The 26,700-nt window shown below is 36.3% G+C and overlaps 1 protein-coding gene across 1 annotated transcript; it reads right to left on the bottom strand.

The window, feature by feature from the left end:
* Nucleotides 1-44: 44 nt before the first annotated feature.
* sacm1la (SAC1 like phosphatidylinositide phosphatase a) lies at nucleotides 45-18,600 on the bottom strand. The gene is made up of 20 exons (XM_082185798.1): nucleotides 18,513-18,600; nucleotides 14,447-14,544; nucleotides 12,907-12,981; nucleotides 12,680-12,807; nucleotides 6,681-6,830; nucleotides 6,168-6,227; nucleotides 6,054-6,087; nucleotides 5,694-5,795; nucleotides 5,529-5,614; nucleotides 5,344-5,430; nucleotides 5,186-5,254; nucleotides 5,014-5,093; nucleotides 4,338-4,436; nucleotides 4,006-4,144; nucleotides 3,645-3,714; nucleotides 3,480-3,552; nucleotides 3,307-3,400; nucleotides 3,130-3,222; nucleotides 2,881-2,938; nucleotides 45-2,332 (listed from the first exon to the last, which is right to left on the bottom strand). Exons 1-20 carry the CDS (start codon nucleotides 18,539-18,541, stop codon nucleotides 2,196-2,198), a joined length of 1,761 nt encoding a protein of 586 aa, XP_082041924.1. The 5' UTR covers nucleotides 18,542-18,600; the 3' UTR covers nucleotides 45-2,195.
* Between the last annotated feature and the right edge of the window lie 8,100 nt (nucleotides 18,601-26,700).

Raw genomic sequence — 26,700 nt, 5'->3', positions numbered from 1 at the left:
GATGTTTGTGTCTCAGCTCTTGCATAAATAAGAAGCAGAACAAGTATTTTCCTGGTATAATTTATTAAACATGTTTTCATAATGAATCAATCAGTTACAGTAGTGGAATTACACCTCAATGACTCAAAACAATACCAAGAATATGAGCAATAGTCTTAAGCAGTGTGGTTTTTCACCAGAACTGTAGATGTTAGAGACTGATAAGGACAAGACTGATCGACAATTAAAGACAACTGATGTAATGTCTCACAAATTCCCGTGAAATCATGGGTGCGTACTGAATATTTCTAAATGACCACAGTAATCATAAGTCCCACTGTAATGTTGAGGCATATATTCTCTTAATCAAACAAGATGAGAAAGAAGATTAAACAGTATTTAAAACACTGTCAGGAACAAGACCAAAACACAATTAATATTGATAATATGTCATTTAACACACTTCAAACCATCGCACCCTGGAAATACAATGATGCAGTTCATAATCTAGGGTAATGAAATCCATATTCATCCAACCCTGTGATGGAAGAATGTGATTAGTAACATCACTTCGATTGATCAAGAACTCAACCAGAAAGTGCTAAAGCTATGATGTTGTAAACTACAGTACAGTACATTATTACAATGACACACTCATATTTATATATATATATATATATATATTCGTAATTTCTTCCCAATGTACAGTTTACACATCAGATTTACACAGGTAAACATCAAACATACAGGATTTAATTATTAGTGTTGTGTTTCCATCCAGTCATTTTAATTCCAAGTTGTACTGCATATTCTCTTCATCTTTGCACACAAAGCAAATGGATAAAATATGCCCCAATTGAATTTGATGAAACTGGCATTTGCAATATCCTGTTGAAATGTTTCCCATAAGACAGTTACTGCAGCTTGCATTATCATTTGCAGAAGATTACAAAACACAGATATAAAGGCATCAAAATCTACATTCTTTGTCTACATTAAACCAAACTGATAACCATCCAATTCTAAAGGTAGTAATGAGTTCAAAAGGAAGACCTTAACCTTGCTAAAAGTGTCTAAGTTTGTCAAAATGAAAGGAAATTGGTGGGTTAAAGGTAAGACATTTTGAAATGCACCATCATGCAAGTGAACATTCAGAAAACTGACAATTTTATTCTGATTCTGTTCATGAAGCCACCTGTCTAAATAATTGAATCAAAAGCGAATACCTTTTCAATTGTCAGTATAGTTTAAGTGAATTCAATTAAAAGTGCGAGCCAATTTGACAGGTAATCTGAAGTCTATTTCCATGTAATGAACTGCCACTGAACTGGTAACATTGAAGAGGAGTGCAATCAAAGAGCCATTAAAGAGTGACTTTATACGTGTCATATCTGTTAGTGTTCATTGGTCCATGAGGAGACATAAAGGAGTCATACAGAAAGTGCTGTTCACATTTTTTTCTGTAAACTCATAAAGAAAGTGCTTAATACCTCTCTCTCTCCCTAGTGTGGCCCCACAGCTGTCTAATTTTATCATTTATGAGGGACACAAAACCATAAATATGCTGGCAGAACAAAAGGAAACCACATTAAAACCCAAACTGCCACTGCAAAGAAGAACTAAAGATACAACCAAGGCTGATTTCGGGACAGATTTGAGAGGACATAAATGGTAATAACCAGGGGCTGAGCCACTGATGCATCATGTAACATTCACTTGCATAGCAATCTAGTTAGAATAGACCTTCATTGATCTGTCAACCTATAGACTGGGCCAATGGGCACATGCCTGGTGTCCAATATCATAAAGCAGAAACTCTAGAGCCAAAACAAGAACTCGAATTTCACAACGGGTCAATTTAGATTGATCTTTAAAAAGTAACAACACAACAACTTTGAAATAAGATGCTATGTCCACAATGCACTTACAGGCTGGAGATCTTGTGCAACCCATGAGAAATTCTGAACTGATGAAACTAAACTAGTAAGGAAATTTGGACACTATGTCCTATGATTCAATGGAAATTTGTAGTACGACAGTAAGTGTTGTGAAATTATAAGGTAACATAGGCTGGTAATACAATTTTTTTATAGGAGCAGGAAACAGGGATACTTGCTCTGCTGAAGAAGTTTAAGGACAGTGTAGAGAGCAGGTTAATAAAAACTTTTGGAGGAAAATTAAGAGGAAACAGAGAGCAGAAAGAATGAGGTCTATATTCAATCCATCTTCTCTTTTTGGACCAGTTTCGGTGCGTCAACAAACTCTCGTCCATTGACCACGATGACAGCGGCCGTAAGAGCACTGGCCATTCCCCAGAATAACACATACGCCAGGGTCTCCGTCCAAGTGTCACCTGATAGAGAGTACAGATCCATTATTATTCACAAACTACTGTATTGTAACTCAAACTTTATGGGAATTTTTAAATTATTATTTTTTTATATTTAAATGAGGAATATTGCAACATGTACATTTCCGGAAGGAAACTCAAGAATACAATCGAGGCGTTTCAGGGAGTTCAGAAACAGTGATTACTGATATACTGAATAACTCCCTTTGGAGTGACTTTGTGCTTTGTAACATTGCAGACCTTTTTCATGCTCAAACAGTAACATGACACAATAAAAAAAAAAACCTTTAAAGAGGCTTTTTCTATTATTTATGACATCAGCACGGTTCAAATGAATTTTAATAGAGAAATTAAAAACATGCTCATCACTGAAGAGGCGTATTTAAGTCACTGCATGTATAAATTGGATAAATCTTAAATGCATCTTAAATGGATTTTTGAATAAATGTATTATTTATTATTATTATGATTAATGTATCTGGACATAAAAAAATAAGGGTCATATCATTGACCCTATTGCTTTATTTCACATTGCATTATAATGACCTTACCAGCCATTAGGAGACAGATAATGCACATGGAGAAAGCCACCACCATAATAACAGGAAGCTGCGGAAGGAATTACAGAGAAATAGCAATGTAAAATATGCAGGAAATGACCGGCAGCTGGTAGTGTTGAATTATAAATGTTAGGACTGCCTGAATCAGCTTGGACTACATTTTTCTCTTTTTTATTCATTATGGTATTTGACCTCTTTTAATTCGAATTCTCTTTCAAGCAGTATGCACAAAGCACTGACCAATAGAAACTTCCAGTCCTTCTGCGCGTGCAGAGGCGTCAAGCCATCAGTTTCATCCACTGTATAGTTTCCGAGGAAGAGATCAATGGAGTCCTGTGGGCAAAGTCAATTACTTAAAATTCACCACAGCAAACTGGGTCTGACTGAAAGACATAAAGACAAAGATGTCATACGCACTTGTCTGAACCCGTCTGAGAAATTGTTCTTGTAATAACGGATCATTGAGTTCCAGCCGTCCATTACCAAGCCCCAATGAGTCCTCTTCCCGGTTCTGAGGTCAAAGGTGAAGGTTATAACGGTAGACGTACACAACTGCAGATATTCTGAAAGGAGTCTGGGACATAGAGTACCTGGTGAAGTCAGTTTTCAGGGCTCCTGTTCCTGCATACTGTTTAGCACAGGCATTGGCATTGTCTGCCCACGCTGAGAGAAAGAGTAAATGAAAACAGTCGAGTTACAGTCGATAACAGGAGAATTTGTGTGCATTGAAGTCATTTCTAGAAATATAAACACACCGTTCTTATAAATCTTCTCAAAATCAGCCTGTTCCTCAATCCTCTGGCCTACATGGAGGACACCCATCCTCTGAAAATGACATGCAGCTTAAAGTGAGGAGGTACACATAACAAACCAATTGTCAACCACATTATGGATCCATATCACTGATTTCTAAATGTTTGCAAGCAATCATGACCGCACAATAGAGCGTTTACACTTCCTAAAAATACATGACGCATCAATTTACTAGTAAGTTCCTTTCACTGACAGTAAAATCCTGCACAAAGCCACAAAAATCAGCCAGATTTTTCAAGTGCGTAAGTGTCCTCAATTGCGTCACACCTAGTTATGACGATGCTATGTTATGCGGTCTCTCACCTGTAGCTGGCTCTGAAGGGAGCGTCTGGCCAGCAGGCTCTGAATGACGTTGGTGCGGTCCAGGCAGTCCATACAATTACTGCGGAAGGTTCCAGACTGCTCGGACGACACCTTTCCGTCTGAGCTCACCATAAAGTACCTGAGGAATCAACATTCAAGAACCAGATCAAAGCGAGCCAGTGACGACATCAGAGACCACAGTCCTGATTAAATGACTTTCATATTAACACATCACACTTTCCTTCCTCTCTTCACAGACAACTCCAAAAGCTTCTTATGTAATATTTCCTATACAAATTCATAGAAATGACAGTACAGAAATAAATACAAACCCAAACTCGTCTTGCATCTCAGAAACTGCATCAACGAGAATCTGGAGGCGATGCCATCTCATCTTACTGCACTCTTTGTGAAAGTCAAAGGCTATGTACCTCAAATGAAACACAAGCATCACTACACAGTTAAATACAAGAGGCAAATAGAAAGATCTGATATGATCATAATATATCTGCTTTTAAGTAAAGCTTAGAGAAGTAAAAAAAGAAGTAAAAACATTTATAATGTTACAAAAGATTTCTATTTTAAATAAATGCTGTTCTTTTGAACTTTCTATTAATCGAACCCTGGAAAAAATGTATCAGGGTTTCCACAAAAATATTAAGTAGCACAACTGTTTTCAACATTGATGATAATAAGAAATGTTTCTGTTCAAGAAATGTTTCTTGAACAGTTAATTAGATTAGAAAACAGAAAAATAGAAAACAGCTTTTTAATTGTAATAATATTTCAAAATACAAGTGTTTTTGCAGTGTTTTGGTCAAAGAGCACACTTCTCCTCAACAAGATGAATGATTTTAAGCATGTGATTTGAGTTATCTGACATAGTGTAATACTTAGTTTTAAGAGTTTGTCAAAAAACCAAATCCTTGTATGAGCAATAGTAATTGCCTCAATTGCCAAACACGACTAAAGATGTATCTGTAGGCATTAAAAAAACTGTTTAAATACTTGATGAGACCGTTTTCCACGCCGTTGACCATTTTGGCGAAGGCCTGTTCAAGGGGCAACTCAGATCCTTTTTGATTCACCTACAGACAAAGCAATTATCTTAAGCTTTGTGACCAATGGCTACAATTTTCTGAAATATTCTACCACAAGAACAATTTAAGAATTTATTTACCAAATTTAGAATCACTTGTTTGCCATAAATGAGAACCTGTGACTCAAAATGCCTCCTGAATCCATCCATCTGCAACCAGATAAGATAGACACGATAGATAGACACGATAGATAGATAGACACGACAGACAGACAGATAGATGATAGATGTGGTCTTACGTGATTGGTTTCGGTGCTTATCTGTGGCTTGGGCTTGTACTTCAGGTTGGGTCTTTGAGACCAGAAAAAGGGCATGGAGCCTCGAGTCTGTGTAAGAGGAAAGTAAAAGAGCACAACTGGGGTGAATTTTAAGGGGTCAACAACAAATATCCTTGTAATAGAGGCCAACAGTAATTTCAACCGACCTGCACAAAGGACGCCCTGGCATTATTGTACTGGACTATCTGTTCTGTCTCAACGAAGTTAGCAGCATGTCCTTCAGAGTCAATGCCTGGGGTGCAGGGGGAAATTATAATATCTGCAGTAAAGACAACTGTGTGCATTTGTATAAATGCTTGAATACATCTGACCTCTGACATAATATCGGACCCCCGCTCTGAAACAGCTCCGTCTAGAGATGAGGATCCACTGAAACACCTTCCCATTGATGCAGCATGGCTTCATCACAATAACTGAAGCAATGGGTTAAGCCTCAATATCACATGGTTTTACTACAAATGTGTCATTTAACTGACAGTTTTATCCAAAGCAACTTACAGTGCAAATTACAGGGGAAATCCCCTTGCTACATAAAATGTATTAGCAGATTATGGATTTTAAACTAGTCATGTCCAGTTAGAGATATTTTTTCTTTATCCAGACAGTCAAGGCAAAATAAAGAGAGCAACTTAACCATGAACAACGTTGTTAAAATGCACCTCAAAGGATACATCCATGGATGACGGGAAATGCAAATTTATGGAGCTGAAAAGGGGAACCAGTGAGTAAGCATGTATGATTTTCTCACATGTTTAATGTTTTATGAATTAGGAATATTTTTATACCTCGGGCTGTGAGATGATTTCTCTTAAAAGGTTTCCATTCCACACAAACCTCTGGTCTGCCTATGTGGAGAGACAAGAGAGAAGACCAAACTAAACAACTTCCAGAGATCATCTGAGAAGTTATTGTCATTTTGCAGAATGTAAGACATGATGAACAATGCAACCAAATATGCTCAGGAAGTTTGAACGCACAAAACTTTATCAAACAAGCCAGACACAAAAGCACAAAATCTGGCATTGAAAACAAAACATGAGGGAAAACCAAAACACAGTGTATCTCAGCAAGTGTGCTTGTAAAACAAGAGCTTTGCAAATCTAGTTTACAAAGAGACAGCATATCTCCTGTGACGGCCCTTTATTGTAAATTAGGGATGCGGTTTGAGACAATGAGCTGACCAGACAACCTGCACCCTGCTGTGCTCTATTTCTCTCTCTGCCACTGAAACCTCACACAGCTCTGTCTCTCTTCTACCATCATCACTCGCTCTCATCTGCAGTCTTTCCTCTGCTCACCCTCTCTAGCAGGCTCATCTCCTGGAAGTCCGGGCTGGTGTTGGACAGGCGCTGTTGGGTGTGGGTCAGGTCATAGTCCGTGCAGAAGTAGAAACCATCAGTATTGAGTACACTGCTAATCATAGTCAGAAACGTCTTGTTGTCTTGCATCTGTGAGAAGGAAACAGCCATTGAAAAAGATTATAAGCAATACATGATTCGAACAGAAATAAGATTAGGGTTGTTGTTTTATTATTTAATTAATTGGGGCATTTAGGCAGTTTTATTAAAAGTAAAGAAATTACAGGACATAATGGGGAGAAGATGGGGAAATGTGATCAGGTAGGGGTGAGCAATAATTAACTTGACGATAAAAATTAGCAATATAACCTAAAGTAAACCTTACAATTATGGTAAATAATTATGCAATATATAGTTTTTATTTTATTTTTTTAAATAGAATGAACTACTAAAAAAGTCCTTTTGCAAATGTCCCAATTATTTAAAGGTACACTTTTGAAAGTTAATATTATGATTTATAATTGATTTTCTGTTTGAACAGTTGCAGATGCAACAAATATAAAGTGAATATAAAAATAAAGTATTATTTTTGTATTAATATATTATGTAATAATAATACAATTATTTGATAATATATTAATTCTATTTGTATGTATTTTGATTTTATTAAGGCAAGACACCCCAGGTGAATAGGGTAAAAAATGTATTAATAGATATCACCAAACTTCCCCATTTAATTGATAACATTAAGAATTAAAAAAGAAAAAAAAGAAATTTTTAAATGTTGTTTAACCCCTTAAACACTGAGGCCATTTTTGGAGTTTTTTGTCTGAGTGACACACAAAAAAGTAAAGACTCATAACTTCAAAACTATAGAGAGGAGAGTCAAAAGGTAGATATCATTTGTTAGGAAACTTTTTATATTTTTAGAAAATATAAATTTTTATTACTTTTGGACAATCTAATGCTGAGAAAATGCTGATAAAAGACAAAAATATTAATATTATTTTTTAATAATTTAGATATCTTTCTTATTTGAAATGCAATAATTCCGGAAGGAAATACGGTAGCAAAATAATTCTTTTTTTGTGATGTTCCCCTATGTGTGGTCTGCGTCTGGATCATTATTTTATGATGATAGCATAAAGTAATCCAAAGTTACAGCACTTGGAACAAAGGGAGCCTTTTTGTTAAGTCCTCACACATTTGGAAGGCAATAAAAAAAATGAGTTTTCTTAGTGACATACACAAAACTAAAGACTCATAACTTCAAAACTATAGCAAGGAGATTCTAAAGGTAGGTATCGTTTGAAAGAACACTTTTCAAATTTTTTGAAAATATACATTACATTACATTTGGACATTCTCCTGCCGAGAAACTGCTGATAAAAGACAAAAAATATATATAATTTTTATTATGATAATGCATATCTTTCTTATTTGACATGGAATAACTCAGGAAGGAAATAAGGTAGAAGGAAAATTCTTTTTTGGGGAAGTCCCTCTACATATGAGCTGCATCTCGATAAAATTTTGTGGTGATTGGATAAAGCAATCAAAAGTTATAGCATTTGGAACCAAGATAGCCTTTTTGTTGAGACCTTGACGCCCCCTCATGGGCATTTTTAAAATTGTTTCACCATGAAGAAAATCTTGTCATAAAAGCAATAGATTAAGTAAATTTTGGGCTCATTTGAATTGTATTAATATGCTGTAAAAAATTAAGTGCAATTTTCAATGATTTTTGAATGTTTCATGAGATGTATGATGTTTTTGACACATTGCAGTACATAGTACAAAAAACTATTTTATAGATTATGAAAAAAAATATTCTATTTATCAACAAATAACTCAGCAGTACTTAGGAGTTTTTCGAATTGGCTACATTCACTGTAAAGTTCAGACTCTAAGCTTTCAAATGACACCAATTTTGTTTGAATCAAGGCAATATTTTGGAAAAATATGATAATTAATATTTTCGCAGCTAGGTGGCGCCTGTGGGGCGTCCGCGGGCGGTACACTCCGGTTGAGAGAGACTAGTCAGCACTCGTTCAGAGTTGATCGAAGTGGTTGGATGCATTAAAAAGCTGAGATTCTAAGCTTTAATATGATACATATTTTGTGTTATTCCACGTTTGAAATCGAGCACGGATGGTTCCGGGAAAACTGGAAAACACTTTGCACCCCGGGAGGATGAGAGACTTGTTTTTTAGCCAAGTATGCATCACTTCGTGAGGAATATCTCGTGATCAAAGCAATGGATTATGTTGTGTTTGGGCTCTTTGTAATCGTGAGAATCTGCTGTCAATAAAGATGTGTGATTTTTCACAATCCATGCATGTTTCATTGAGTTATGAGCTGAAACGTCACATCAAAACAACATCGCATCACTGCTATTGCTACTTCATAGATCCGCCTGTGGAATTTTTTGTGTTAGAACGCCATAAGGAATATATTTAGATCTGAGTGATGGATTATGGCGAGTTTGGGCTCTTTTTAATCTTAACAATCTGCTGTAAATAATGATGTGCCATTTTCCACAATTGATGCATGCTTCATTGAGTTATGAGTTAAAACGCGACAAGTGCTACATCTATAATAAACGGTCTATGCGCGCCGGTGGTGGTTCGTGTGTTACAACTCCCACGAGGAATATCTTTAGATCTGAGTGATGGATTTTGCTGAGTTTGGGCTCTTTTTAATCGTGAGAGTCTGCTAAAAATAATGATGTGCATTTTTCTACGATCTGTGCATGCTTTGTGAAGTTATAAGTGAAAACCAAACGCGAGTGCTTCATGAGTATATACTAGGATAGGCGCGTCTGAGGTATTTTTTGTTTTAGAACGCCATGAGGAAATATCTTTAGATCTGATTGATGGAATATATTAAGTTTGGGCTCTTTGTAATCGTGAGCTCCTGCTGTAAATAACGATGTATAATTTTTCATGATCGGCGAATGTTTCATGAAGATACGAGTAAAAAGGCCAAGTCTAAGCTACCTTGCTAGGCTACGTGAATCAGTGGATTTTTTGTGGTTTAGAACTCCATGAGGAATATCTTTAGTTCTGAGTGATGGATTATGTTGAGTTTGGACTCTTTTTAATTGTAAGCATCTGCTGTAAATAATGATGTGTCATTTTCCACAATTGGAGCATGTTTCATGAAGTTACAAGCGGAAATGTGTCTAAAATGCAGCATCCATATATGGTTTACACATGGGTCTCTTAAGGGGTTATTTTACAAAAACCTTGCTCAAGTTTATTAAAAACCCTGGAACAATTATGCTTGTTGTATTCTACTCATTGAGACCTTTCAAATGACATATGACACAGGACTATCTGAGCTGTATGATGTTTTTGACATATTGCAGTATGTGGTACAAAAAAGTAGTTTATAAATTATGAAAACATTTTTTTTCTATTTATCAGCAAATAACTCAGCACTACATTGGAGTTTATCAAATTGGCTACATTCATTGTAAATTTCAGACTCTAAGCTTTCAAATGACATCTATTTTAAGTTGATCCAGGTAATATTTTTGAAAAAAAATTATGATTATTAATTTTGCAGCTAGGTGGCGCCTGCGGCGGGTACACTCGTATTTAGTGGAATAACTCTGCAATCATTAGAAGTTGATCGAAGTAATTAGATGCATTAAAAAGCTGAGATTCTAAGCTTTAAAATGATACCTATTTTGTGTTGTTCCATTCAGTGGTTGCTTAGTAATTTGATTATGAATATTTTTCATGGGGTGGCGTCCCGCCGGCGGGACGCTTAGGGTTTAAGGGGTTAAATATGCAGATTATGCATTATCTAATTAAATATGCACTAATTTGCATACATTTCTAGAACAAAAACCTGAACATTGGATGAATTCAGATTAAATGTTTTTTTGACATATTAGAGTCAAGGCTTTCACGGGGAGATTTTGGATCTCTCTTTTTATCACTCTATAAATCAGAAAATACTGTCAACAGCCAGAAAAAAATAAAATGTTGTATAAAATCAGGCAAATTACATAAACGCCTCTGTAAAAACCTTCAGAATATAAATAGGAATAAACCTGTAAAGTTTGGTGTTATGTAAGTGCTGCTGAAGTGGAGATTTCTGCCTCAGTACAGGAGAAAACACTCATTTTGAGAAAATGGCCTTTAAAGATGTACTGTAACTGAAATCTACAAACACAAACAGATAAAGTGCTATAAAAGATACACTTTAAAGACTATTTTGGATTTTTTTCTTTCCCAATTTTACTAATAATTACTAATAATACTAAAACAATTGTTTCTATTATTAATGTGTCATTAATATAATTTAATGATGATATTATTTTGTCTGTTTCTCTCTTTTTAGCAAAAAAAAAATTCACACTTTAATTTTTTGCCCTAATTTAATAAAAATAAAAAATAGACTTGTACTAAATTTATAATAGACAATTGGCAAATTTAGGTCACAATATAATGTGGTAAAAATCTGAACTTACATCTCTCTAATGAACTCATAATGACCCGGTTTCACAGACAGGACTTAGATAAGGCCAGGATTAGTCCTTATCCTTAAAAGTAAAGAGATTTAAACAGCTTGAACATGCCTTAGATAAAAAACATTACTGGTGCTGCATCTTGAGACAAAACAATGGCACTGACATATTTTAAGATATATTAGTGCAAGTTGCTTTCAGTTAAAAACTGCATTTAAGTCTGAGACTAGGTTTAAGTCTTGTTTAAGGTTTAAGTCTTGTCTGTGAAACCGGGGGAATGTGTCTGGAGCAGATCTAACTGCTAAGCCATGACAAAGAAAAGGAGTTTGTCATGTTCAAAAAAGTCTGTTAAATGTTTTGTAGTTGAGGCTTATGCACATCATGTATTCAAATCATGCATGTTCGCAAGTTAATCAGCTCCAATGCATCACACAGCACTCACGGCAATATTACTTTGGCACAACTCATTCATTCTTACTTAAAACAAGCTTTGCAAATGTGCAGGTGCCAAAACTATGCTCTAGGCCAATGGCAAGACTTTAAGTCTGTGCACATCCCTTCTGTGGTCAGAAATCACTAGCCAAAGCTCTGATTCTGGGAATGGGGTGGAATAGGAACGACCTGAATTGAGTCCTCCTCCCAGAAGAACTTGGTCAGCAGAACCTTTAGCAGTTATTCAATTCTGCTCATCTCTGTGCCCACAGAGTTAATATTGAAATGCAATTTATTATCAAAATTTCACAATATTTAACATAAATCATTATGAAGACAATTCATGCATGGAATCAAAATTAGGGTGAGCAACAGATTAGTAAATGTGTGGCACCTTCATCTCACTGTCTTATTAGTGAGGCCAGAATCATACTTTGGACAAGTATGCAAACAACGCTGAGATTGCAAAACGTACTTGCATTTTCTTATTAAATTGTGGTCTGGCACATATTGAGACAAAACAATGCAATTAAACCATCGCTAGAAGCATTCACTGCAGACTTGAACCCTTACATTGCCCTTACTTTACTCTTATCTGAGGGTTCAGAGGTGTTTGGAGCACTTTATCTGTCTAGTTAGTCCACTTGCAGTCAAGCCTTCCAGGCACTTTTTCAACTCTAGCAGGAAATATTTCCTGTGCCCATTACTGGTCTACTCACCGGCTGTATCCAAGGCCAGCATTTCAGCCGAAGTCTTAGCCTTGCTAAATAATGCAGCAAGTATACAACACTGTAATGAGATATCACTGAGCTCTGAGTGTGGGCTCAAATGAAAAATTTACTGTACGAGTACGTCCCGCTTTCACAAACTGGGACTGCATCTGCTGCGTTGTTATCACAGCACTTCTAAGTAAACTACAAATAGAAAAAGGGCAAAAAAAAAATCATAGCAGGAAACCATTGGTTATGATTTAGTGACGTACTGGGAAACTCATCAAACAAACATTGACATTTAGAGCCCACTTTCTATGTAAGGTGTTACAAACATCAGCATTAGACTGAAAGTTGAGGTTAGGGACTTTGATGACCTGAATATCTGTGAGGTGCAAAATGGTCTTCTTATAAGAAATCACATCAAACTCCACCGCTTTCCACACAGTGTGGCCAAACAGGTCGCCCACTTTCCTCTTCCGGGTGATGACTATGAGGTACATCCCTGAAGAAGCCAAAAAGTCATACGTCACGGTATGCATACATGTACGTGATACAATTAACGTTCCGAATTCTATGTGGAACATTGTAATATGGGACCTACCAGCCACAAGGCGAACAGTTCCCATGATTCCACAAATGGGCCTGGTTACGCCAGATGGAGGGATGTCCTTAATACCTTCAAGACGAAAAAACATTAAATGCACCATACGAATGACAGTAACCCATTTTGCAGACTGGGAAGATTTAAAGAGGTCCTTTAACACTTTTTTACATTTTCAACTTTCTTTAGTGTGTAATGTTGCTGTTTGAGCATGAAAAAAGGTCTGCAAAGTTACAAAACACAAAGTCACTCCAAAGGGAGTTATTCTCTATATCAGTAATCACTGTTTCTGAACTCCCTGAAACCCCACGGACTAGTCTTGAGTTTTTTTCTGGGAATATACATGTCACAATGTCCCTGATTTAAATAATTCCACACAATTCATGCACAAAAAAGGGGGAGGCCTGGTTAAGTTGCATTAGTAATGAGTTGAAACTCGTGGTTATGGTAAGGTGCGTGACATTTCCGAAGTTCGAAGCGGTTGACCAATTACAACACACTGATCCAGACAAACAATCAGAGCACATTGTGTTTTTCAAAAGAAGGGCTTTATAGAGACAGGAACTAAACAGAGCGTTACAGATGTACTGCAACAATGTAAAATATGTGAAAAATAATGTTTTTTTAACATTTAGACATGAAAAACTGATCTAATAGACCTCAAAATCAAGACATTGAAAAAGGGCATAATAGGTCCAGCATGAGGAAGTAACAGCGCTGTGCTCTGCTATTTCTGGGATACACCTTTAACACAGCAACTACCTCAAATGTAAAATGTCACAGTGCCAGTGATGATAAAATGTCACTTTGCAGGGAGGTCAAGATTAAAACAGAGAACTACGACAAAATCCAAATAGCTGCCATAACTTTTAATCGATGCCAGTACACTTTGAAAAGTCTGATTCTCTTGCAAGTTGAGGCTCTTCATAAATGTCAGATCACAGCAGCCCATATTATAAATCTTTCACTGTACCTTTTTTTACATGGACAAAGTGCTTAACCTTCAGAAAATGTTCATCGCCAACCTCAGGAAGACAAACTACATTTTATATGAGCTGTTTTATTTGCTATTCACTTTTAGTAATCCTGTCATTGAAATTTGGGACATTTTGAAATATAGTTTAAACACCCTAGTTTGCCAATTGTTTAAGCAATATATAACAGTTTGGGGTTGGTAAGATGTTTTTAAAAGAAGTCTCTTATGCTCAGCAAGGTGGCATTTATTTGATCAAAAATACAGTAAAAACAGTAATACTGCAAAATATTATAACAATTTAAAATAGCTGAGACAAGTACATAAATTATGAGACTTCTAGCCAATTTTTAGATTTGATATGATATTTTCTCATGCTGGGCTAAATAGACAAAGTTTATCAAACATTTCCAGTAGTTGTCCTGTAAAACATTTGTGCTTTATGCTTTAAAAAAATATATAGGACACCAAAGTGTATTATAACAGAATGGGTCCTTTGTATAAAAAATGTAATGGAATACAAAGTATTTAGACTAGCTTCCAATCTTATTAGTCATCAAACCGTACCTGCAAGGGTCATCTCGGTGGACACCCTATCAATAACCAACACATCATTAGCTCCATCATCACAAGCCTCAATGTAGAACTTCTCAGGTGTTGCATGCCTATGAAAAGCAGAAAAGACAAGAAAAATCACCAATCATGTTCTATTTTTTAAACCCAACTATTTCTGATTAAACTGAGAGCAGCACAGATTATTGGAAATGTGCTAAACAGTACTGAGTGAAGACAAAAAACACTGAGAAGCTTTTGACTGGTGATAATAATATCAACAAGACGAAACATTGTCAGAAACATCATAGCTTTAAAGTTAATCACATCTCAGACCATCTGGAGAGACCAGATTATCAGTAGCATCATAAATCAGAAATTAAATACTTTTTAATTTCGGCTGTGCATATTTTTATAAAGTTTAGATGAAACTACAGATAGGGTTGGGTTATTTCTTTATGCAAGTTTCGACAGTGTGAGGAGTTTGAGAATCTGTTTCAGTAACACATCCTATGTGTGTGTCCCACTTTTATGGCTGGAGTCTTCCTTCCTTGCCAAAATGCTGAGCAACACTTTCTGTGCACCACTTAATGTGTCTGCAAAAAGGGAGGCATCCTGCGCTTGCACGGTTAACCTCTGCCCCATTAACCATTAATGCATAATAGGACTGAGGAATTTGTCTCAATTTCAAAATTTACTTGATGGCTCACAGTTTGTTTAGATGACACATGGTAACACAACAACTTTTTTTTCTTTTTTTATTCTCAGAGCCAACTGATCAGCTAACGCAAGTTAAGGCAACACAGATGTTGAACTTTAGCTTGCAGGGTTTTTTTTTTTTTTTTTTTGCCAGGGTTGCAGAAAAGTTGCATCACTTATAGGACTGTGTCTAGGGTAACACTTTATTGATGTAGTTGTAGTTGATGTAGTTACACGTTACTACATGTACTTACTATAGTAATTACAGTAAATTATGCATAATTACAAGAAACTAACCCTAAACCAAACCATAACCCTAACTTAATTTATATTACTAAGTACTTTACAGTATACAAAGTATTTGAGAGAGTAGAATGTAACTACATCACCTTAAAATAAAGTGTCTCGTGTCTGTATATGACAAAACACAGCCATTATGAATCATGAAAAAATTCAATACAAAATACACACAATAAATCCTTTATTGTGTATATTTTGTATTGTGTACATTCTGTATCATGTGTCTATTTTAATTTGTATCATGTATATTTCATGTACGACATGCCTTGTAAAGTGCACTGTCTGAAGTACGTACCAAAGACTTTCCCCCACCACTACACTTCTTTGTTTTGGTGGTGAGAGAGAATAAAGGTGATTTGATTTGATTTGAAGGTGAATCAAAATGGGTAATGAGTCTAAGCACACACAGTGCTTATGGTGCAAGGGTTAATGTCATTATAGTTTTTCTGTAATACCACTGGCAATGTTATTTTTATTATGCAAGAGCCATTCATAAGACTCAAGGGCTTACTGTACCTCTAAAAAAGTAGGCTTTACAATAATAAGGGCAAATTTCATAATTAAAGCTGATGCAAACAACCATTTATATTTTGGTGTTTAGGACGAATAATGGTGAACCTCAAAGGCTGTAAAGAACCTGTCTGGGTCACCACAGCAAATAAAATAAATAAATAAAATAAACAAATAATAATTAAATTAAATAAATAACTACTACCAATATTTTTTGAACAATACATTTAAAAAGTGCTGCATTGTAACATTATTATGAAAATTAAGCACATTTTATCATTACAGAGGTGAAAAGTAACTAATTACAAATACTTTCGTTACAGTACTTGAGAAGATTATTATTTATTTTTTTAAATCTACTTTCTAGAGTAGGCCTATAAATAAATTGTGGTACTTTTACTTGAGTTGAATAAAAATAAAGAATTCAACTTCGCTACATTTATTTTTCACCAAAAGTACAAAGTACTTTGACAAAGGTGCCGACGGAGCAAAAGGGCGAGCTGACATTTGACAGACACTTTTCAAACTACTGCGGTGGGTGGAGCCCTGTGCTTCAGCCAATAACTGACAGGTCTTACTCGGGTGCAAAACCAATCAAAAAGTCCAGTCCAGCTGGGGGGCGGGGTGTTCAATCCGCGCTTTGACAGTCAATCACTGGCGCTCGCGTTTTGAATCAGTATCGCTAACGTTTTAATTTTTTTAACGAGATATGAGATATGCTCATATTGAGATTTTAAATTGAAATGGGTCATACCATTGATATTACCAGAGCACTGAGCAGTTGAAGTAAATAGAAAACTCGTCTCATACAAAGACGCAGTTATTGGATGGACGGAGCAAGAACAATGTACAAATGCAAGCACACAGCTCAGTTGAATGGTAAAGCTTGACCTCTTTAACAATGCAGTTAAACTTAGTGTACGAAGCAAACTTTGTATGAAGCTGAAATAACCTCAACATTAGGTACAACAGTGAAATAAGATCGCATGAATTATCTGTCAATCAGATGCACGTAAAAGTGTAGCTCGTTGCTATAGCAACAGTGGGCTCTTTTCTCGGTAGAATAAAAAAATAAAATAAAAACATTTGATTTAACATGTTAACCCGTACCTCACTTTATTTTTTTACTGGCACTTTTCTAGTCATACTATTTTAATCCCTAATTTCTTTGATCAGACCTCTCACTTACCCTTCTGTGCTTTTGCCCTTTTTAAAAAACATACAAAAGATCTTATTTTTTCTAAATTAGTAATGAAACAATCGCTCTTTGCAACAGGGATAGCTAGTATGTTTGCTTAGCATAGTGTCAAACACAACAATTTATGAGATTAATATAATGTTTTGCTCAAATCACTATATACAAACACGTCAGTCGTGTCTGAAATAACTTGCTTCAGTTGTCCCATGTCGCACCAGTAAACACATCATCAGAGAACTGAAGAGATGTCGTTGTGGGACTGGAAGGTAAAGTTGTTTTGATAAAAGATTACAAGTGCACATGAATTGAACAATAATAATAATAATAATAATGTGCAATGTGCATAGATAAATCATTTGATGAATACTGCACAATCTTCCATAAAAGTTTGATTTCATGTTGACTTTAAAGTGCATAGAGACTCTTATGGGCCAAATGATGCAAGTTTCTGACATACTGGTTTTATTGAAGGAAAAAAATAAATGTGCCCATAATATAAGATGATTTTCATTTCAATTGTCATGAAAATAATATTCTTGTGCAAAACAATTTTTAATCCTGGTTCTCAGAACTGTACATGTCCAGACCACTGTAACTTATGTCAGTGTCTGATAACCAACCAAGGGTCATGTTGATGTAAGGTGTGGGCTAGGACATTCCATTCAGGTTTACTTCCCTTTCAATGGTGCGCCTGCAGTTTCACCCTTTAATAAAGCACAATTTTAACAGTATAGATACAAGTCAAATTACTAGATATTTATTATACATATCTAATGGTTCTCAATGGCTTTTCCAAATATAATGTAATATTTAAAATAATTAATAGAGTATGTCATACTGTACAAAAAAAGTTTATAGCAGGAATAATGTTTTGACTGAAAAGCATTAACAGTTTAACAGCAGCTTTACACAAATGCAGCACTGAAACAGCTCACTGTGCTTCAGTGCATTTTAAGCATAGTCAAAAGTGGGCAACTTAGTCTACATCTAACTTGCACTCCCACTCATGTATGAGAACAGGTGCTGTCCAGACTCACCACACTGTCTCATAATAACCCAGTGAGCTGCCTAGACAGCATTTAGCGCATCACAGGTGCGTTGTATTGCCTAAATGTAGTGAAAAGGTTCAGCTCGAGCGTTTTGTCTAGACAGGGAGCTCATTGGGTTTTGATACACAGCCAATCTGAACAGTCTCTGAACGGCTTAAGCCTGTACAGCTTCCACCACAACACAAAACTGCCCTGTACAGACAACCACACACCCTGACAGCGCCCACAGACACCGCCATTAAACAAGCTGACATTCATTAAAGTGAAACTGAGCGCTGTATGGGTTTATATATGTCGCTGTGCTCGAATAAAAGTTTCAACTTACAGGTTGAACCTCTCGTAGGCAGTCGCCATCTTCACTTCCGGGTTTGGTCAATCCGACGTGACGTATATGTGGGAGTGGCGACCAGAAGGGACGGCTTTCCGGTTCAGACGTCACGGTGCAGCTTACCTCATTTGAACCTAAAGTAAATATTCTAGAGTTCGTATTAGTCTCATTTTATATACTATTAGGTCTGTCTATGAAAGATATATATATTTATTATTTATTTACTTCTCAAACAATAAAAAAGCGATTCAGTTTGTTAAGCTTTTATTTGCAGTGAATTCTTCATATTCAAGACTCATACTAAAGTATTTTTAATTGAAATGTCTCAAACATTCCGAAGCCCATTTCTGCCACAACAAAAATATATATAAAAAATAAAAAAATCGGTCAATATTTTATGAGATAGCCAAATTCAAATTTGACATAAAAAGTCGAAAGTACCCAATTAGATTTATTCATAATTGTGACAAAGTCAATTATCTTATAATTTTGACTTAGTATGTCATAATTTTGACATTTTATCTCATAATTATGACTTTTTATTATAAATTATGTACCAAAACACGATTTGTTTTCTTATGTGGCTTCCAGTCTCAATTAGCACAACACATTTCACATGATCTCATTTTACAGTTTAATTAATTATTTTATTTATTTAATTTTTATTTCGAATGTATTATTTGTCTTTGTTTTAATGCAGTGCTTACAGTTATGTGTTTAAATAAATAAATACAAATAATCCAAACTTAACACAAGTGGACACTTTTAATAACCAGAAAATATGAAGAACAAAAAAAATACAAAAATAATAATTCATAAAAACAGTGTCTCCCACAAGTAAATATACACATTTACACACATATAGTATTGTGCAATGTACTGTATATGAAAATGCAAGTGTAAAGGTGATGATACAAAGGGCAACTTCTTGAGCAATGTTGCTGTCAACGGGCCCACGACCGATCTAAAGAATCCAGATAGAAACTTGTTGCCCATTTTCAATGGGAATGTGCCCAAGCAACATTGCCTGGCAACATTGCTCAAAAGAGTTGCCCCGTGTTCAGCAGACTTTAAGCAGGTGCAGGTTGTTGGAAGGTCACCTCTGTGTTGCGTGTATATGTTTTCCACAGCTATTCAAATTGAAAAAAAAAAGGTTTTTTTAATTCCCAGTCCTTGAATTATTTAAGGAGTGTGATTCTGCATATGACAGTCCCCCACCCACAAACCCAACCCAAAGATGAGTCAGGAGGCAAGGGTAACCCCCACAAGGTAAGCGTAAAAGAGGAAACCTAGTTTCACCTGCAAAGGAACCCACAACAGGATGTTTCCCCTCAACTGCACAACTGTGAACATCATTGCATCCACCGATTAGCACTTGTATAAGGTTACATGATAGAATCATATATATATAGCATGTACAGTAAAAGTTTAAAAGTTTGGGGTCAGTAAGTTTATTATTTTTTCTAAGAAATTCATACTTTTATTCAGCAAGGCTGCATTATATTCTTTAAAAGTGACAGTAAATGCATTTATAATATTACAAAATATGATGTAAAGATAAAGATGATGAAAATAAATGCTGTTCTTCTGAACTTTTTACATCAAGAATCCTGAAATAAATCACAGTTTCCACAAAATATTAAGCACAACTGTTTTCAACATTGATAATAATAAGAAATGTTTCTTGAGCAGTATATTAGAATGATTTCTGAAGGATCATGTGTCGCTAAAGACTTGAGTGCAGAAAATTCAGCTTTGACATCACATCACAGGAACAGATAACATTTTTAAATATATTCAAATAGAAATCAGTTGTTTTAGATTGTAACAATAGCCTATATCACACAATTGTTCAATTTAATCAAATAAATGCAGCCTTGGTCAGCAGAGATTTGTTCAAAACATAAAAAAGTCTCACATCATGCAAGACTATACCTGCATCGATTCATTAAGAATAAAATTTTCCCGCAATGGCCAACTCCCAGTCTCAATTTCTGATTGCGTCAAACAAGGCTGTTTTTATAAACAATCAGCGTTAAATACAAACTCGAGTACAGACGACTTCAAACAATGGTGCTTCTGCAAATGATTAATCAAAACTAATCAAGTCTTTTGATTAAACACCACACATAATCTTATGATCAAGCAAACGCTTTCAGCATAAAATATTCAAACTTAACCCATTTTCATTCCCCTGCTCTGTTGAAACGCATTGCTAACTCGCTCAATTGGCTCGAAGCTCTCTAAATTACGTCACAATATATATACGATATTGCTGATGCCGCCTACCTGAATTCATCTTCCATTTACCACAAGAAGAACGGACCCAACCGAAAACAGCATGGCCTCACATGCTGTACTGATGTTATGCCTTGAGCAGAAGCAGCAAAGTCTCGAGGCCCACACCTGCTGATTTCTCTATCTTGCGACCCTAATGGACATCCCCGATCCTTTCTTTTTAGCCAGCTTGAATGAGTGTAAGCCTTAAACTCGCCTGCCCGGTGTGGGACCTTGGGGATATCTTGCCAAGTTCGTCAAGTGGGTGCTGGTCTGTCCCGCTGAGGAAGAACTCACCAGCCCCGCTTCGACTCCAGCTCCGCCAGAGCCCAGCTATTCACCACCAACGAGCGACATGACAGAGATGTTGCACGTGCCCACTGTAGACCATGGAGACCGGCACGCCGCGATGGACGAGCCCGAACCGTGGAAGAGGTTGGAAAGAGGCAACGCCCTGGAGCCCGTACCACTGTTAGAGTCTGACCAGGTGTGCTGGCAACACCGCGTATCGCCGAGAAAGTGTTTGTGGAGTTCGGGGGCTGGGAGGATTAATTTTAAGAACTAGAGGACATTTTTGAGGAGGATTTAATTGACTTTTTATTCCTTGTTTCCCAGTTTCTCCAGCGTCCCCTGAATGCTCACCCAGCCTCCCTCTCCCACCTCCTCATACAGCCAGCTCCTCAGCCCCACTTCCATTGGTGTCCTTCAGCCTCTCTGATTCTCCCACATTCCAGTGTCTTCAGGCCACCAGTTCCATCCAGCACAGAGGATCCCCTATCTCCGCCACGTGATATTATTCTTCTTTTTTTTTTTTTGCCAAACCAGTTCAACGGAAATCCTGCCCTCCAGCTAATTTGATTGGTTAAGGTTACAGTGACGGGTAGGTTTAGGGATCAGTGTTTGGTGTAGGAAATCAGTACAGTGACTGACATGACCAATGAAATCTTTAGAATCGGCTGAAGGGTGGGATTTCCGCTGAACTAGTTTGGGGGGAAAAATTACTTGTCGCCACCTCTAGCCTCTGTGCCCATCGCTCCACCTCGGCCTGTCGATACATCGGCTCCACCCTGGCTCCTCCCTCCCTTGGCTCCAACGGAAACCATCGGCCATACGGCTCTACCGGGCTCCCTTGTCCCCCTGCTGCACCTTGATCAGATATCATCCTGCTTGCACCTTTGGCTTCGTCTGGCTCCGCCCTCCTCCCCACGGCTCTGCCTTTGTCCTCTGTCCCGCCGTCTCTGCCTCTGTCCTCTGGTTATCCGGCTCCACCTCGGATGCTAGTAGCCACTGCTTCACCTCAGTCTCCAGTGCCATCGGTTTTGCATGGGCTTATTGGTCGGTCCGCTCCACCAGAGTCTTCGTCATGGGGCCTCGTCCTGGCTGGTCCCTGGCTCAACATCTGGCTCCTGGCTTCCTCTTGGCTCCTCCCACCATCCACTCCTCCATGGACTTTTGATTTTGCATATGGACTCTTTGTTTTTTGTCAGCCCCATAGCCTCTTCCAGAGCCCCCTTCCTCCTCAGTTGGACTATTTACGCTCTGAGGACGCACCTTTTTTAGGAGGGGGCGTACTGTTTCATGTATGGTCTGTCTCCTATGTTTCATTGTGTTTTTGGTTTAGTCCTATGACCTAGTTTTCCCCAGTCTGTCTAATTATATATGACATTCACCTGTGCCCTGTTAAGTCGCTTTGGATAAAAGCGTCTGCTAAATGAATAAATGTATATGTAAATTTACTAAGTTCCTTTGTTTGCTTTGTATAACCCCATTTACAGAAAAGTTGGGACACATTGTAAAATGCAATAAAATTCACAGTCGGCACAGTAAACTAGTGCAAAGTTTCTTTACAATAATTGGCACTTGATTTCTGCAAATACCTGTCAGATCAGCATTGCAATCTAAGGAAGTTTTATTTTATGAGATTAGTCAGATGAGTGTTAGATTAGTCAGATGTCTGAATTCCCCTCATCTTTCAACACCCCAGCCCATCACTGTCAGACTCTGCCAATAAATATGTGGGAGTTCCATGAAGAGATGTCAGTTTATCCCATGATGCTGCAAATGAAGGAAGCTGGTGGTTACACTGTGTTGTTACAGCACCAAACATGGCTTATTTCATGAAAGCTGCCGTAATGTCGTTATTCCAGGGATGAGCATGGCATCCCATGACCAAATTTTTTAATCTGTATTTTAATTTCCCAGTTTCACTTCTTCTAAGGAAGCTAACAATATCTTTTAATGTCATAATTGGGGAGAATGTAATTTCAGGGGAATCTTTTATCTTTTATATGTGCTGTGACTGAATCACAAGTTTATAGTAAATATCCTGTTGCCTGAGATGCACTTTTAAATACTGATATCTCAACAGAGAGATCAAATTAAAAGGTACACCTATCTATATTTCTAAAGTCATAAATCAAATTAAGAGTTATGTGACCCAGTCCCAGGCCGAAAGATGAACTGTTTTTTTCAGTTCAGTTACTTTGAAATGTGACCACAGAGATTCAGTACACTATTTTTAAACGTCCTACTTTTAAGTTCTCCATATTCACTAGAAGCCTACGTATCTTTCACATCTTTACCCTCTCATGCGGTATAAAACTTGCATTCATTTGGCCCAGAGTCAATCCACTGGAAATTAAATACATTTATTTCTTGACAAAGTGGTTGGTATTATGGCATACCACAGTTTCCCGTAATAAAACCTACATAGACCTGTAATGTTTGAGTAAAGACGACAAGGGCCAAAACTTGTTTTAGTGCTCTAAATGCAAAATAGCAGCATTCATTAAAAACAAAAACAAAAAAACCTTATTTTTAATGCTGTTCACTTTATTTAAACAATTTATTTTCATTTAACACCATTGTATCAGGTTTCTAATTCAACTTTGATTGCTTCATGTTAAATTGACTTGAAACGCTTACTCTTTGACTTAACTTGATGTTTTCATTTTGAAATAACATGTTTCAATCAAGTAACCCAATCAAAAAAGACTTTCACGTCCCATCATGCTTTGCACGGAGCTGAATTGGGAGAGTAAATGTCGAAATAAAGTGTTATTTTATGCATTTAGCAAGATGAGAAAATGGAGAGACTTGTTAAAGGGATAGTTCACCCAAAAATGAAAATTAGCCCATGATTTACTCACCGTGAAGCCATAGGTTTATATGCATTCTTCTTTCAGACAAATACAATCTGAGTTATATTAAAAATGTTCTGACTCTTCCAAACCTTATAATGGGTGCATATACATCTATGGCTTCAGGGTGAGTAAATCATGGGCTAATTTTCATTTTTGGGTGAACTATCCCTTTAAGGTTCAATGTTCTAGGGTATTTACAAGTGTCTATTAAGTTAATTGTTTTGGGGGTTATAGCATTGTGGTGAAGTGTTGAGCTGTGCTTGGGTTGAGGACATGCTAACAGGAATTCAGATCACTTTAATAATAAAATAACCACTATGGTAGCGTTCTGAAGGAAATCAGCTCTTCTAGACTGCCAAAACTAAACATCACATGTGTAAAGAAAGGTTAGTAGTTTGTATGACTAAACAAGATGCATTAATTGTAGGATTATTTGAATAATTCAATTTAAATGAAAACGATTTACTTAAGTTGAACTAAAACCATTCATTCAAGTTAAATAAACACTGTTGATTCTAGTTAGCTGTACATGGTTGATTCTATTGGTTTTTATTTGTTTCAGTCACATGGAACCACTGTCCATGACTGAATCATGTTCAGCCAAAGAGCTATGGACAAACATACGGTTTCTTTATCATTTCCATTTATGTCTAAGCTCAGACAGTATGCTGTAGGTAGCCGTTCAACTGTAATAGTACACTCAAAGATGATGTAATCTCGCTGTTTCTGTCTCACACAGTAATGAAATTTTAGTAAAAACGATTTGTGATGGAGTGAATAATTTATTATAAAGTCCAACATGACATCAAATTTCATCTGTCAACACAGCCATGCTCGTCTAAAATCGTATACTGAGGTACTACATATGAATTTGAATTTATTTCACAACCGTTAAAAAAGTGTTTTGTATGTTTTATAAATGAAATTCAGACTTATTACATCCACCATGTTGTTACTGTCACATGACCTACCAGCGTCAGTTGCGTCACTTCACTGCCATTCATAAATCCCCTCCCATGGCCTCATGGGATACTGAAGTGTCCATCGAGGGCGCACTTCAGAATCTCGGCGGAAGTAGTAGGTCATCCGGAGATTTTTCGGATATAATTTTTTCCCCGAATACTATGTATTCGAACATACCACTCTTTTTGTGTACAGTTTTTTGCATACTATAGGAAAGTATTACATTTCGGACGCAGCGTCTGTCTGAGCCCTTGGTGGGTTGACATGGTGTAGGGGGAAAAAAAACATGAGATGAGAGAAAAAATTCCCCCAAGAAATTTGAAACATTGAAATATTTTTTTTCTTCATATTTAATTCCATTACCATGTCCCTTTATGATCTTGTTTTGTTCGTGTTTTTCAGATTACTTGTAAATTCTTTGTTCTTTGTTTTTTTTCTGCAAGAGTTTAAGATTACAAATCATGTATTCAGTAATTATTAGATGACAAAAAACTCCACTTGATGAGTTTTCATTTTAGTACAAAATGTGTACATTTATAATAATCATAAGAAATTTGAGAATTGATATATCTCTCATCCAATCAATCTGACATTATCATTCACTTATCCCATAACAACTTTTGGAAAGTTTAAACAGTCCTAAAACACAATTTACAGACAAAAATAAACTTTTCATCTCATATTTTCAAATTGGAAGAATTTTCTTTTTAAATAGAATTACTGTATATGGCAAAATCCCTGTTTACATTAATTGAGAAGCATTTTCATAACCTAGTCATAGTTTCTTTTGTTATTCTGTGTTAGATTACAAGAGCAGTGAGCAAAGCTACACTCACTTCTCAAACGTCATCAAAACATTGATGTTGTAAGACCCGCATGAAAAGTCATTGTCTGAGATAAATGGACAATAATTCCCCCGCTATCCCAGGTACACGCTGTGAGGCCCATAAAAATGTCAAATGCACTTATTCTTTTGTGCACTTTCAGTCATGTCATGATGAATACAAAAAAAGGAAATTGCAACGTCTCATTTGCACCGGAGGAGGCATTTTTTTCAGGACTGAGTTTGGAAAAAACAGTGAACAGAGAGCGGAATTTTGCAACAAACAGAAAACTTTTCTAAACTTTTTGATTTATTCTTACTAAGAACTTCTCTCAATTGTCATCAGATTTTTGTAGAATATGTGAAATAAATGATTAAGAATATATTTATTTAAGATAGTAATTATACATTTGGTATACATTAGTAATATTAATTAACTACATGTTACTATAGGGTTAGGTTTTGGTTTAGGGTTTATAAAGTATTATATACATAATTTATAGTTATTACTCTATAACTTAACAAGGACTAGGACTATACAAAGCATATATTAGTGCTGTCAAATCGATTAATCACATCTAACATAAAAGTTTTGTTTATATATGTATATATATATTTATTTATATTATACATGTCTGTGGGTGGGTGTGTATACTGTATAAACACACACATATATTTATACATATATACAGTATATATGTGTCCATATGTGTATATACAGACATGCACACACACACACACACACACACACACACACACACACACACACACACACACACACACACACACACACACACACACACACACACACGTATAATATATAAATATAATAATATATATACACATATATAAACAAAAACTTTTATGTTAGATGCAATTATGTATGATATATATATGATGTCACACTCAAACTGTATGTCATCAATGATGTCACACTCAAAACTATAAGCATGCCCATGAAACAAAAGCTTTATTTTTA

This window comes from Leuciscus leuciscus (genome assembly GCF_965113295.1).
Source record: "Leuciscus leuciscus genome assembly, chromosome: 12".
Lineage (NCBI taxonomy): Eukaryota > Metazoa > Chordata > Actinopteri > Cypriniformes > Leuciscidae > Leuciscus > Leuciscus leuciscus.
The sequence above is the reverse complement of the archived record's forward strand: the minus strand, read 5'-3'. Positions and strand labels throughout refer to the sequence as shown.